Genomic DNA, 13,374 nt, shown 5'->3' on the forward strand with positions numbered 1-13,374 from the left:
GTTTTTGTACAACTTTAAATGCGGTCTTTTACCTTCCACATCCACCCTCAGAAAACACACCGAACATGATGAATTTCTTTAGCCATCTTTTTTTGCGAGTGAGGTGGCTCAAAATAAAATTCTGCTTCAGTCAGAGAACATCTTTAAACTTTCGGTTTTTGTTGTTTTTGTACAACTGTGATTGCGGTCTTTTACGTTCCACATCCACCCTCAGAAAACACACTGAAGATGATGAATTTCTTTAGCCATCTTTTTTGCGAGTAAGGTGGCTCAAAATAAAATTCTGCTTCAGTCAGAGACCATCTTTAAACTTTCGGTTAATGTTGTTTTTGTACAACTTTAAATGCGGTCTTTTACCTTCCACATCCACCCTCAGAAAACACACCGAACATGATGAATTTCTTTAGCCATCTTTTTTGCGAGTGAGGTGGCTCAAAATAAAATTCTGCTTCAGTCAGAGAACATATTTAAACTTTCGGTTTATGTTGTTTTTGTACAACTTTAAATGCGGTCTTTTACCTTCCACATCCACCCTCAGAAAACACACCGAACATGATGAATTTCTTTAGGAATGTAACAAACAAGAACGACCGATGGTGACACCGGTTCCCAGTAACCATGGCAACTCTTTCATGTAGCCAAAACCCTAACAAGGTATCCAGCTATCTGGAAAAAAAAAAAAAAGAACAACTGAGCAGTGACTCGCTGTTGAATCATCTAGCCTTGCTTCTGTCCCCCCACTGTCCGAACTACAAGCCCACTGTAAAACCTCCGAGCTGCATCGATCAGTTGAGGTGTTTGGGTGTGTAACGTTAGCAATGCAATTAAAAGATGCGGGAGCAAAACATGGACGTCCGCTCCGTCCATTCATCATTGGGCTCGTCGATGCGCTCGATCCAGGAAGCGCTCCCCAGCCGGCGAGGGGAGTAATTAGGCAATCAAAAGCTTGAGACGGTATTGACGAGGCTGTGTTGAGTCAATCAATCTGGCAGCGGGCCCCCCCGCGTCGGACGGCCAAGTCGCCGTGTTAAAGCGGCGAGATGGAGGGGAAAGAAAGAAAGAAAAAAAAAAGGAGCAGTTTGCTGGCAAATGTAACAAAACCTTTTAAAAGATGCCAGGAATTTACGGATCAGGATGGATCTAATCATTGAAGTGCTTCCTTTTGTAGCTGCTTTCTGACTCAGATGTAAGACTATGGCGGGCCGTTAGGGACATTATTCAGAATTACTTCTTACATACACTACTGAAATGCTCCCACATAAACAACTGAAATGTTTTTCAGTAGTGTGTATAAGAGTGTTTCAGTAGTGTGTATAAGAGTGTTTCAGTGGTGTGTGTGAGAGAAAAACATTTCAGTTGTTTATGTGAGAGCATTTCAGTAGTGTATGTAAGAGGTAATTCTGAATAATGTCCCTAACGGCCCCTCATATAAGACTGTCCCTCTTCTACTCCCGAGGTTGAATATTACTCACAACACGCATCCACACTGAGTTAACTATGTTATTATTGTTCTGACAAATACACCACATGGTGGCGCTGTTATTAAAGGCCTACTGAAAGCCACTACTAGCGACCACACAGTCTGATAGTTTATATATCAATGATGAAATATTAACATTGCAACACATGCCAATACGGCCTTTTTAGTTTACTAAATTGCAATTTGGAATTTCCCGCGATGTGTCCTGTTGAAAACGTCGCGGAATGATGACGCTTATGTTGACGCGTGCTTGTGACGTTATTGGTTGGAGCGGACATTTTATCCCAGCACCAGTCACGGCTAAAAGTCATCCGATTTAATCGCATAATTACACAGTATTCTGGACATCTGTGTTGCTGAATCTTTTGCAATTTGTTCAATTAATAATGGAGACGTCAAAGAAGAATGCTGTTGGTGGAAAGCAGTGGATTGCAGCTGCTTTTAGCACCGAAACACAGCCGGTGTTTGTTTGTTTATTTAAAGCTTTAATATGGAACAGAGCGGTCAAGCGAACATGTTCCTCTACCACATGTCAACCAGCAGGTTTCCGTGAGAAAATTGTGGTAATAAGTTGGCTTTTACCGTAAACATTAGTGGAGGTTGTGTCGTTCTTCCTGCAGCTGTCAAAGAGGCAGCTGTGACTTTCTTGGCTCGTCCATGGCTTCACTCAGAGACACTGGCGGTCACCACACCCCTCCGACTTTCAGGTATGACCATACAAGTGAAGTGAACTATATTTATATAGCGCTTTTCTCTAGTGACTCAAAGCGCTTTACATAGTGAAACCCAATATCTAAATTACATTTAAACCAGTGTGGGTGGCACTGGGAGCAGGTGGGTAAAGTGTCTTGCCCAAGGACACAACGGCAGTGACTAGGATGACGGAAGCGGGAATCGAACCTGCAACCCTCAAGTTGCTGGCACGGCCGCTCTACCAACCAAGCTATGCCGCCCTCACTAAAACACTAGTAAGACAATAAGCAGATAAGGGATTTTCCAGAGTTATCCTAGTAAATGTGTCTAATAACATTTGAATCGCTCCTGCCCTTGTCTTTTTTTTTCTTTCTTCTAGTCCTTCACTCTCACTTTCCTCATCCACAAATCTTTCATTCTCGCTCCAATTAATGGGGAAATCGTCGCTTTCTCGGTCCGAATCACTCTCGCTGATGGTGGCCATGATTATAAACAATGTTCAGATGTGAGGAGCTCTACAACCCGTGATGTCTTGGCTCCTCGGCTTCTCTGAGAGACACTGGCGTTCACCACAGCCATCCTACTTTCAGGTATGACTTTACAATCTCACTGAAACACTATTAAAACAATAAGCAGATAAGGGATCTTCAGGAATTATCCTAGTAAATGTGTCTAATTACATCTGAAACGGTCCCACTGCCGCCGCCTTTAACCGACGCTTTTTTTTTTTTCTTGTGTGATCACTCTAACTTTCTTCATCCACAAATCTTTCATCCTTGCGCAAATTATTTTGGAAATTGTCTCTTCCTCAGTCTGAATAGCTCTTGCTGCTGGAGGCTCACATTATAAACAATGTTCAGATGTGAGGAGCCCTCACACCGCTGACGTCACGCGACCTTCAGGTTGTACAGGTATGACTATATAATCCCACTAAAAAACTAGTAACACAATAAGCAGATAAGGGATTCTCCAGAATTATCCTTGTAAATGTGCCTAATAACATATGAATTGCTCCCACTGTATAGTCTTTTTTTTTCTTTCTTTCTATTCTTCACTCTCACTTTCCTCATCCACGAATCTTTCATCCTCGCTCAAATCAATGGGGAAATCGTCGCTTTCTTGGTCCGAATCGTTGTCGCTGCTGGTGGCCATGATTATAAACAATGTTCAGATGTGAGGAGCTCCACAACCCGTGACGTCACGCGCACATCGTCTGCTACTTCCGGTACAGGCAAGGCTTTTTTATTAGCGACCAAAAGTTGCGAACTTTATCGTCGATGTTCTCTACTAAATCCTTTCAGCGAAAACATGGCAATATCGCAAAATGATCAAGTATGACACATAGAATGGACCTGCTATCCCCGTTTAAATAAGAACATCTCATTTCAGTAGGCCTTTAACTTCTCACACTTCTGTAAAACACCGACTGTGTTTAGCCAAATTGCCACAAAACGTGGTGCACACCTTCAGGGGACTGACACGATTGGTTCAAGCAAAAGGTCCATAAATCATTTGTGTGGTAGTTCTAAAAACCTGTCGGGTCTCTGCAGGGCCAGCATCTCGCCCGTGAGGTGTCCTAATTTCAGCACCTCTCGTCGCCTTTGCGGCTCCCACGCGTTGCCGGAGTGGCGCTGGAAAAGAGGCAGGAGGCGAGCGGGATAACGAGGGAGGTTCGTTACACGTTTCAAAGCCGCCTGCCGCACTTTTTTTGATGAGCGAACTTTAATAGGAGTGTGCAGACTTTGAACACACTTGTTAAAGGCCTACTGAAAGCCACTACTAGCGACCACGCAGTCTGATAGTTTATATATCAATGATTAAATATTAACATTGCAACACATGCCAATAGTTTACTAAATTACAATTTTAAATTTCCTGTGGAGTTTCTTGTTGAAAACGTCGCGGAATGATGACGCGTGTTTGTGACTTCTCGGGTTGGAGCTGACATTTTATCCCAGCACCACACACGGCTAAAAGTCGTCTCTTTCCATCGCATAATCACAAAGTAATTTGGACATCTGTGTTGCTGAATCTTTTGCAATTTATCCAATTGATAATGGAGACGTCAAAGAAGAATGCTGTTGGTGGAAAGCGGTGGATTGCAGCTGCCTTTAGCAACCGAGACACAGCCGGTGTTTCTTTGTTTGTTGTGAAGCTTTAACACAGAGCGGTCAGGCGAACATGTTTCTCTACGTCAGGGGTCGGGAACCTTTTTGGCTGAGAGAGGCATCCAAGCCAAATATTTTAAAAAGCATTTCCGTGAGAGCCGTATGATATTTTTAACACTGAATACAACAGGTTCAAACACTGTTGACATCTATTAAACAGACAAGAAGCAAGTAGTTAAACAGAGACTGGATTCAATTTAGCTCAATGAGGAGAAACACGTAGACCCTGTACTCTTGTACATCGCGTCCCACGCTCTGATAAGAGGATTATACGCCTCCTCTTTTATTTGGACTTTCCCAGATTACAACAACTAAATGCGTGCATCTCTTATTCTTTTAAATAACATTGTTATTTTGAAGGTAACCAATAATAAATAAAATACTTTTCACCATTTATGCGACTTCTTGAACAGGTGCGATAGAAACGGATGGATGGATTAAAATGTATGAGAATGTGCGGAGAGGCGGAGGAGGCGGGGACGGCGACCGAGCGGAGAGGCGGGATGTGCCGGGAGCGACGCCACAATCGAGTTCAGGTGCGTGGATGGCGCACCTGTACCCAATCAATGAATCTCCTCTCGCTGGATAAAAGGGCAGCAGCAGAGGAGGGTGCGGCAGAAGGAGTTGGAGAGCTTTTCAGCAGTGCCTGAAGAGCGAAAGCGAAAGAGAGCAAGACGCGGACAACGACGACGGGGGCGGCTGAAAAGCGACCGAAGAGCAATGGAGGAAGGAGCTGAAAAATGACCCGACCGCACACAAGCTTTTATTGAGAAATAAACAAGAGTCAAGCCTGTCCTTCCTTGATGGTCATGGGAACCCAAACAACGTTGAAAGTCTGTCACAGAATGTTTTATATTTTGAATGTTATTTTTAACACTGGAATTATTCATTACTTATCGTGTTAAGCAACGTCAGCTAAGATTTATCTGAGAGCCAGATGCATCAAAAGAGCCACATCTGGCTCGAGAGCCATAGGTTCCCTACCCCTGCTCTACGTCAACCAGCAAGTTTTTGGATGGGAAAATTGTGATATTAAGTCGGCTCTTACCGGAGACTTCAGTGGATTACGCGACCTCATCCTGCAGCTCAAGAAGGCAGCTGTGATCTTGGCTCTTCGGTTTCTCTGAGAGACACTGGCGTTCACCGTTTCAGGTATGACTTTACAATCTCATTAAAACACTATTAAAACAATAAGCAGATAAGGGATCTTCAGGAATTATCCTAGTAAATGTGTCTAATTACATCTGAAACGGTCCCACTGCCGCCGCCTTTAGCCGACGCTTTTTTTTTCTTCTTTTTTTTTTGTGATCACTCTAACTTTCTTCATCCACAAATCTTTCATCCTTGCTCAAATTACTTTGGAAATTGTCACTTTCTCAGTCAGAATAGCTCTTGCTGCTGGAGGCTCACATTATAAACAATGTTCAGATGTGAGGAGCCCTCACACCGGTGACGTCACGCGACCTTCAGGTTGTACAGGTATGACTATATAATCCCACTAAAAAACTAGTAACACAATAAGCAGATAAGGGATCCTCCAGAATTATCCTTGTAAATGTGTCTAATAACATCTAAATTGCTCCCACAGTATAGTCTTTTTTTTTCTTTCTTTCTATTCTTCACTCTCACTTTCCTCATCCACAAATCTTTCATCCTCGCTCAAATCAATGGGGAAATCGTCGCTTTCTCGGTCCGAATCACTCTAGCTGCTGGTGGCCATGATTGTAAACAATGTTCGGATGTGAGGAGCTCCACAACCCATGACGTCACGCGCACATCGTCTGCTACTTCCGGTACAGGCAAGGCTTTTTTATTAGCGACCAAAAGTTGCGAACTTTATCGTGGATGTTCTCTACTAAATCCTTTCAGTAAAAATATGGCAATATCGCGAAATGATCCAGTATGACACATAGAATGGACCTGCTATCCCCGTTTAAATAAGAAAATCTCATTTCAGTAGGTCTTTAACTTCTCACACTTCTGTAAAACACCGACTGTACTTAGCCAAATTGCCACAAAACGTGGTGCACACCTTCAGGGGACTGACACGATTGGTTCAAAAAACATGTGTTGCTGAATCTTTTGCAATTTGTTCAATTAATAATGGAGACGTCAAAGAAGAATGCTGTTGGTGGAAAGCGGTGGATTGCAGCTGCTTTTAGCACCGAAACACAGCCGGTGTTTTTTTGTTTGTTGTGAAGCTTTAACACAGAGCGGTCAAGCGAACATGTTTCTCTACATCAACCAGCAAGTTTTTGGATGGGAAAATTGTGATATTAAGTCGGCTCTTACCGGAGACTTAAGTGGATTACGCGACCTCATCCTGCAGCTCAAGAAGGCAGCTGTGATCTTGGCTCTTCGGTTTCTCTGAGAGACACTGGCGTTCACCGTTTCAGGTATGACTTTACAATCTCATTAAAACACTATTAAAACAATAAGCAGATAAGGGATCTTCAGGATTTATCCTCGTAAATGTGTCTAATTACATCTGAAACGGTCCCACTGCTGCCGCATTTAGCCAAGGGTTTTTTTTTTTGTGCGTCACTCTAACTTTCTTCATCCACGAATCTTTCATCCTCGCTCAAATTAATGGGGAAATTGTCGCTGTCTCGGTCCGAATCGCTCTTGCTGCTGGAGGCTCACATTATAAACAATATTCAGATGTGAGGAGCCCTCACACCGGTGACGTCACGCGACCTTCAGGTTGTACAGGTATGACTATATAATCCCACTAAAAAACTAGTAACACAATAAGCAGATAAGGGATTCTCCAGAATTTTCCTTGTAAATGTGTCTAATAACATCTAAATCGCTCCCACTGTATAGTCTTTTTTTTTCTTTCTTTCTATTCTTCACTCTCACTTTCCTCATCCACGAATCTTTCATCCTCGCTCAAATCAATGGGGAAATCGTCGCTTTCTTGGTCCGAATCGTTGTCGCTGCTGGTGGCCATGATTGTAAACAATGTTCAGATGTGAGGAGCTCCACAACTCGTGACATCACGCGCACATCGTCTGCTACTTCCGGTACAGGCAAGGCTTTTTTATTAGCGACCAAAAGTTGCAAACTTTATCGTCGATGATCTCTACTAAATCTTTTCAGCAAAAATATGGCAATATCGCAAAATGATCAAGTATGACACATAGAATGGACCTGCTATCCCCGTTTAAATAAGAAAATCTCATTTCAGTAGGCCTTTAAACACACACGCGCGCGACCAAACGCCAACTGTGCTACGGTTCGACTCGCGTGTCATCCTTCCTTCGAGCAGCGAGGACACAGCCGGGCGGGACACAAAACACCATTAGGCGCCGTCACGTCGTTTGCCGTGGTCACAATCCGGCGTATTTGTCACACCGGAGAGGCTTTTTATTGAACGCCCACTTGGAACAAATGGTCAACAAAAACGAGACAACAAATGAGTAAAACAACATGTAATCATCCTCCGGAAGTCCACGTGTCCGGGATCTTCCCGAAAGTGTCCGGAAGAAAAGCCTCGGTGCGAGAAGGGAAAAGAAAAAAAGCACTTTTGTCAGTTTTGTCCAAAGCGCATGCGGGCTGTTCCTGCAGGCTTTAAGTCCTCTTTAATCACATTTTGTATCCGCTCGTTATTGTTTGCATTCCCTCCTTTTTTGTTTTGTGTGACAACCTTGGCCCCGCCCCCTTCAGGCCTGGTCCCCCAGCAGGTCTGACTTGTTGAGGTTCTGTGGTGGGATGGGCCGGGCGCTGTGAGGCGGGGGGCTGTGCAGCCGCCTGGGGCTGGGCCCGCCTCCGCCCTCGCTGTCCGTGTTTGAGGAGGACAGGGGCGGGGGCGGGGGCAGGCGGGGCAGCGGCGCGGACGAGGGCGGTATCCTCGTCGTGCTCGATCCCAAACTGCTGTCCAATCTTAAGCTTTGGATCCGGCGGCACTCCTGGCAGATCCTTACGTGGGTGCAACTGCGGGTGGGCAGCATCACCGGGGTGGGGGCCGGCGGCGGAGGGGTGGCGTTGGCGCCGAGAGGATCATCCAGGAGCCGCTGGGGACCGGGCCCCAAATCGGGCGGCGCCGCTCCTCCGGCGCCGCCCGTGAGAGGGCCGGCTCCACTGTACAGTTTTCCGTTGCTCATGCGCATCTCCCGGACGAGGCGCAGGGGCCGGGGGGCTCCCAGGGCGATACGGTTCGGGTGGCGCAGCGCCGTTGCGCTGCTGAGCGGCCGGCGGCGGCGCAAGCGGGAGCTCTTCTTACAGGAGACGGCGTTTCGGAACTCCGTGATCATCTCCTGACAGACAGACACCTGGAGTGGGGGGCAGCAGGGCGGGACGAGAAGGGGGAAGGGGGGCGCCACAGACAAAGAGTAGCCAGGCAGCAAAACGAGACAAGAAAGCCAGGAGAACAAAAAGGATTGACGCGTCACGGCATGGGTAACGAAAACAGGATGCGGGGGGCAGCGAAGGATGCGGGGGGCATGAGGGGATGACGGGGAAATGGAGAGTATCCAAAGAGCAGAGAGAGTTATTACAATCCAAGGACAACACCAAATGTCGTTTAGTTCTTCATGGCGACATGGACGCTCAGGCAAGACCACCAACAACATCCTCCTCACGCCACGCTCATGTTCCAAATGAAAAAAGTCATGTGCTCACATAAACAGAAACAATACTCTTTGTCGGAGAACAGCGACTGATGGACAGCGAGAGACAGAGGGGGGACGCACGGTGAGATGGGGGAGAAGGACAAGTAATCCAAAGATGGCAACGAGGAATACCAGCGCACATGTGAGGCACGTCAGAGAAGATACGCGCCGACCTTTAGTGGCAGCTCACACAAGCAAATATTGGCACTTCACAATAAGGGTGTAACGGTATACAAAAATTTCGGTTCGGTACGTACCTCGGTTTAGAGGTCACGGTTCGGTTCATTTTCGGTACAGTAAGAAGACAACAAAATATAAATGTTTTGGTTATCTATTTACCAAATTTGTAAACAATGGCTTTGGCGCCAGCGCCCCCCGCGACCCCAAAAAGGGAATAAGCGGTAGGAAATGGATGGATGGATGGCTTTATCCTTTTAACATTGGGAACACAATAATAATTCAACATTAAACTGCCTCAAACTGTTGCTCAGATTAAATAAAATGACAAAATTTCTTCCACATATAAAAAGTGCAACATTAACCCTTGTGTAATGTTCATATTGTTGTTACTCAACCTGTTGCATTTTGTGGCTTTTAATGCTTCATAATCAAACACTTTTACGTTCAAATATTGGACAGATGATTACCTTATCCTAATAAACATCTGTTCAGTATTTTAATGTAAAAGTGTTTGATTGTGGGTAACAACAATATGAACATTGCACGGAAAATTTCTCCGCCAGTAGTGTTTCTGCACCTGCGGTTCCCACACAAGGTTGAAACGTTGTTTGTCGACACTGTCTGCTCTCATTTTCTCGCACATTTGACCCTCTGATGTTCTGTGTACCTACACTCGGTCGTCCTCCTGTCTAGGCCTGCTGTGTGTGCGTGTGTGCGTGGAACACAGAACATCAATTTTCACGCTTGTATAAGTCAGTTTTAAAAAAGAAGGGTTTTTAAGCCTTTTTTTTAAGCATCCACAGTCTGTGGTGACATCAGGTGGTCAGGGAGAGCGTTCCACAGACTGGAAGCTGCAGAGCAGCAAGACCGGTCTCCCATTGTTCGTAGCTTTGTCCTCTGAGGTTGGAGGAGGTTAGCCTGTCTGGAGCAGAGGTGTCGTGTGGAGGATGGTTTTCCATCCATCTATTTTCTACCGCTTGTCCCTTTGTTTTGTTGAGCATGCATTACATGGCTGGTAACTGTTACTAGGTACATAGTGGGTGGGTGGTTGCGTGTGGTACACAGAACATCAATTTCCACACTTCGATTATACCGGGGTCCAGTGGACCCGGACATCTTTTATGTAATAGAAATGTTTAGGGGGGTGTATGGTGTGTGGTCACTAAATATGTATTTTGATATATGTTCTTCACAGAAAATGAGCCAAAGTCAGTGAGTCCCAGTTTGAAAAATTAATTGTATCATTTTTCTTTGAATAAAAAATGAAAACGGGTCCCACAGACGCGAACACCACACAAGGGTTAAACAGTTTCAAGTCACCTCATCATGCTTAATTTATCACAGCATCTGGGAAGCCTGTATTTGATTTTTATTATGTAAATGTCATATTTGTATCAACCTGTGATAGCAGGGACCCTGCCATTCAAAGCTTTTCTGTCCTTAAAACACACACACACCGCAAAATGAGGTAACGTTACGCTAAAAGCTAATTAGCCTTCACCTCAAGCCGGAACTGCGAGCGAGCTGAGCTGCAGTTTAAGTTTCTAGAAGGTCAACGGGCTCGTAGTGATGTTAGTAGTAGTTGACTGGGGGTTGTTTATTATCATTTGGGGAGAGTACGCTGCCTTATGTTCACCTGCTAAACACCTATCTGCTCGACGCTGAAGCATTTACTCCATGCGCTCTGAATACGCACTGCTGATTGGCTGTTACCGCTCTGAATACGTACTGCTGATTGGCTGTTATCGCTTTTTATGTAACCTGTTGTGGCACACGCGCAGTTTGCGTCTTCCTCCGATGCGGGACCACCCAGAGGACCCGCTGACAGCGCACTCGGACACGCCCCCGCTCACTTTGATCTCAGCACGACCACGCAGCGACAAGCCTGCATTAATTTACCAATCTGCTCACCTGGTACTGCTGAGGGCATGCTCAATAAAGGACCAGTGGACCCAAGGATCTCGGCGCGGGAACTTAGTTCTCTAATCGGATACCGTAAGGCTTATGCTTTCTCTCTCTGCGCCTTATCCCTCGTGTTCTGACATCTTTGTTTGTTCTCCCGTGTTTTCCGCAGTGTTTCCCTTCCGTTGCCCTGGATCTGGACTGCCACCCTCGTTTCCCGATTCCTTGCTCGCCCCCGGACTATGACGACTCGCTCCTGCCTATCGACCCCGTTTCCTCCCCTGAACAATCCTGCCTGACTTGTCTGACAGCACTGCGTCTCCAAAACTTATGGTAAAATGCTACAATTAAATACTTCACATAGTCTTACACCATACACACTTTTGGATTTTTGACACACACCATTCTATAGTTTATTAGTATTGTTTATTATTATTATTATTATATATATAAATTCTATATATATAATAAATCTCTGTACACTACTGCCACCTGGTGTCCGTTGGCCGTCACTTCCCTTGCAAACCATAACATAACCAATCAGATGGTTGTGCGGGTGGGACAAAACGACAAAACTCCTTCGGTACACCCCTATACCGAACCGAAACCACCGTACCGAAACGGTTCAATACAAATACACACACCGTTACACCCTTAATTCACAATATTGCTCCCATCTGAACCGTCACGTTCCATCCACAAACACATCACTGACACGCAGCTACAAAAAGTACATGCTCCAATGACAATAGGCTCTCACACATTCACACACAGCACACACACACAACACGATAAAATAAATAAAAAAAGAAGTTGGCAGGAAAGAAACCTACTGGGGTGTGTCTGCGGGATCGGCGAGGGCAGGTATGGGGGCATACCTCATCGGTCTCAGCGGAGCGACGCGTGGACCACACAAACTCCATGATGGCCACGAAGACGGCGATGATGAGGCCGCAGATGAGCACCACAAAGATGCCGCCGATGTTCTCCATGCCCAAACCTGCGAGACACAATGTGAAGCAATGTTAACCCACGCAATGGACTCTGTGGTACCGGGACTGTCTAATAAGAGGATTGATTGATTGATTGATTGATACTTTTATTGGTAGATTGCACAGTTCAGTACATATTCCGTACAATTGACCACTAAATGGTAACACCCGAATACGTTTTTCAACTTGTTTAAGTCGGGGTCCACGTTAATCAATTCATGGTACAAATATATACTATCAACATAATACAGTCATCACACAAGTTAATCATCATAGTATATACATTGAATTATTTACATTATTTACAATCCGGGGGGTGGGATGAGGAACTTTGGTTGATATCAGTACTTCAGTCATCAACAATTGCATCAACAGAGAAATGTGGACATTGAAACAGTGTAGGTCTTATTTAGTAGGATATGTACAGCCAGCAGAGAACATAGTGAGTTCACATAGCATAAGAACAAGTATATACATTAGAAGTACATTTGAGTTGTTTATAATCCGGGGAGATGGGATGTGAATGGAGGAGGGTATTAGTAAAGTGTTGAAGTTGCCTGGAGGTGTTGTTTTAGAGCGCTTTTGAAGGAATATAGAGATGCACTTACTTTTACACCTGTTGGGAGTGCATTCCACATTGATGTGGCATAGAAAGAGAATGAGTTAAGACCTTTGTTAGATCGGAATCTGGGTTTAATGTGGTTTGTGGAGCTCCCCCTGGTGTTGTGGTTATGGTGGTCATTAAGGAAGTAGTTTGACATGTACTTCGGTATCAAGGAGGTGTAGCGGATTTTATAAACCAGGCTCAGTGCAAGTTGTTTTACTCTGTCCTCCACCCTTAGCCAGCCCACTTTGGAGAAGTGGGTTGGATTGAGGTGTGATCTGGGGTGGAGGTCTAAAAGTAACCGGACTGGCTTATTCTGGGATGTTTGGAGTCTAGATTTTAGGGTTTTGGAGGTGCTGGGGGTACCAGGAGGTGCCAGCGTAATCGAAGAAGGGTTGAATGAGAGTTCCCGCTAGAATCCTCAAGGTGCTTTTGTTGACCAGAGAGGTGATTCTGTAGAGGAATCTCGTTCTTTGGTTGACCTTTTTGATCACCTTGGTTGCCATTTTATCACAGGAAAGATTAGCCTCTAGAATGGAACCTAGGTAGGTGATCTCATCCTTCCTGGTGATAACAATGTCACCCACTTTTATAGTGAAGGAGATGCCATTTGGGGAAGCAAGATGTGCCCAGTAGTCCATAAAAGTCCATAAGAGTGGGCAATGTGGAATAAATGTGGCATTATTAACCACCTGACTCAAAATGGCATTTGATGGACTAGAGTCAGTTTTAGGGCCACAAA

The 13,374-nt window shown here is 45.1% G+C and overlaps 1 protein-coding gene across 4 annotated transcripts in view; it reads right to left on the reverse strand.

Moving 5' to 3' along the window:
• Positions 1 to 7,329: 7,329 nt before the first annotated feature.
• Positions 7,330 to 13,374, reverse strand: part of grik5 (glutamate receptor, ionotropic, kainate 5) — a 475,370-nt gene continuing 469,325 nt past the window's right edge. For 3 of the 4 annotated variants that reach the window (XM_061915084.1, XM_061915082.1, XM_061915083.1), the window contains 2 exons: positions 11,870 to 12,036; positions 7,331 to 8,615 (listed from right to left, as the gene is read on the reverse strand). In XM_061915084.1, coding sequence (XP_061771068.1) covers positions 8,007 to 8,615; positions 11,870 to 12,036 — 776 coding nt within the window. In that variant the 3' untranslated portion in view covers positions 7,331 to 8,006. Of the gene's footprint in view, positions 8,616 to 11,869; positions 12,037 to 13,374 lie in introns of all 4 variants that reach the window. The other variant, XM_061915085.1, reaches the window with a different exon arrangement.

This window comes from Nerophis ophidion, linkage group LG11 (assembly GCF_033978795.1).
Source record: "Nerophis ophidion isolate RoL-2023_Sa linkage group LG11, RoL_Noph_v1.0, whole genome shotgun sequence".
Lineage (NCBI taxonomy): Eukaryota > Metazoa > Chordata > Actinopteri > Syngnathiformes > Syngnathidae > Nerophis > Nerophis ophidion.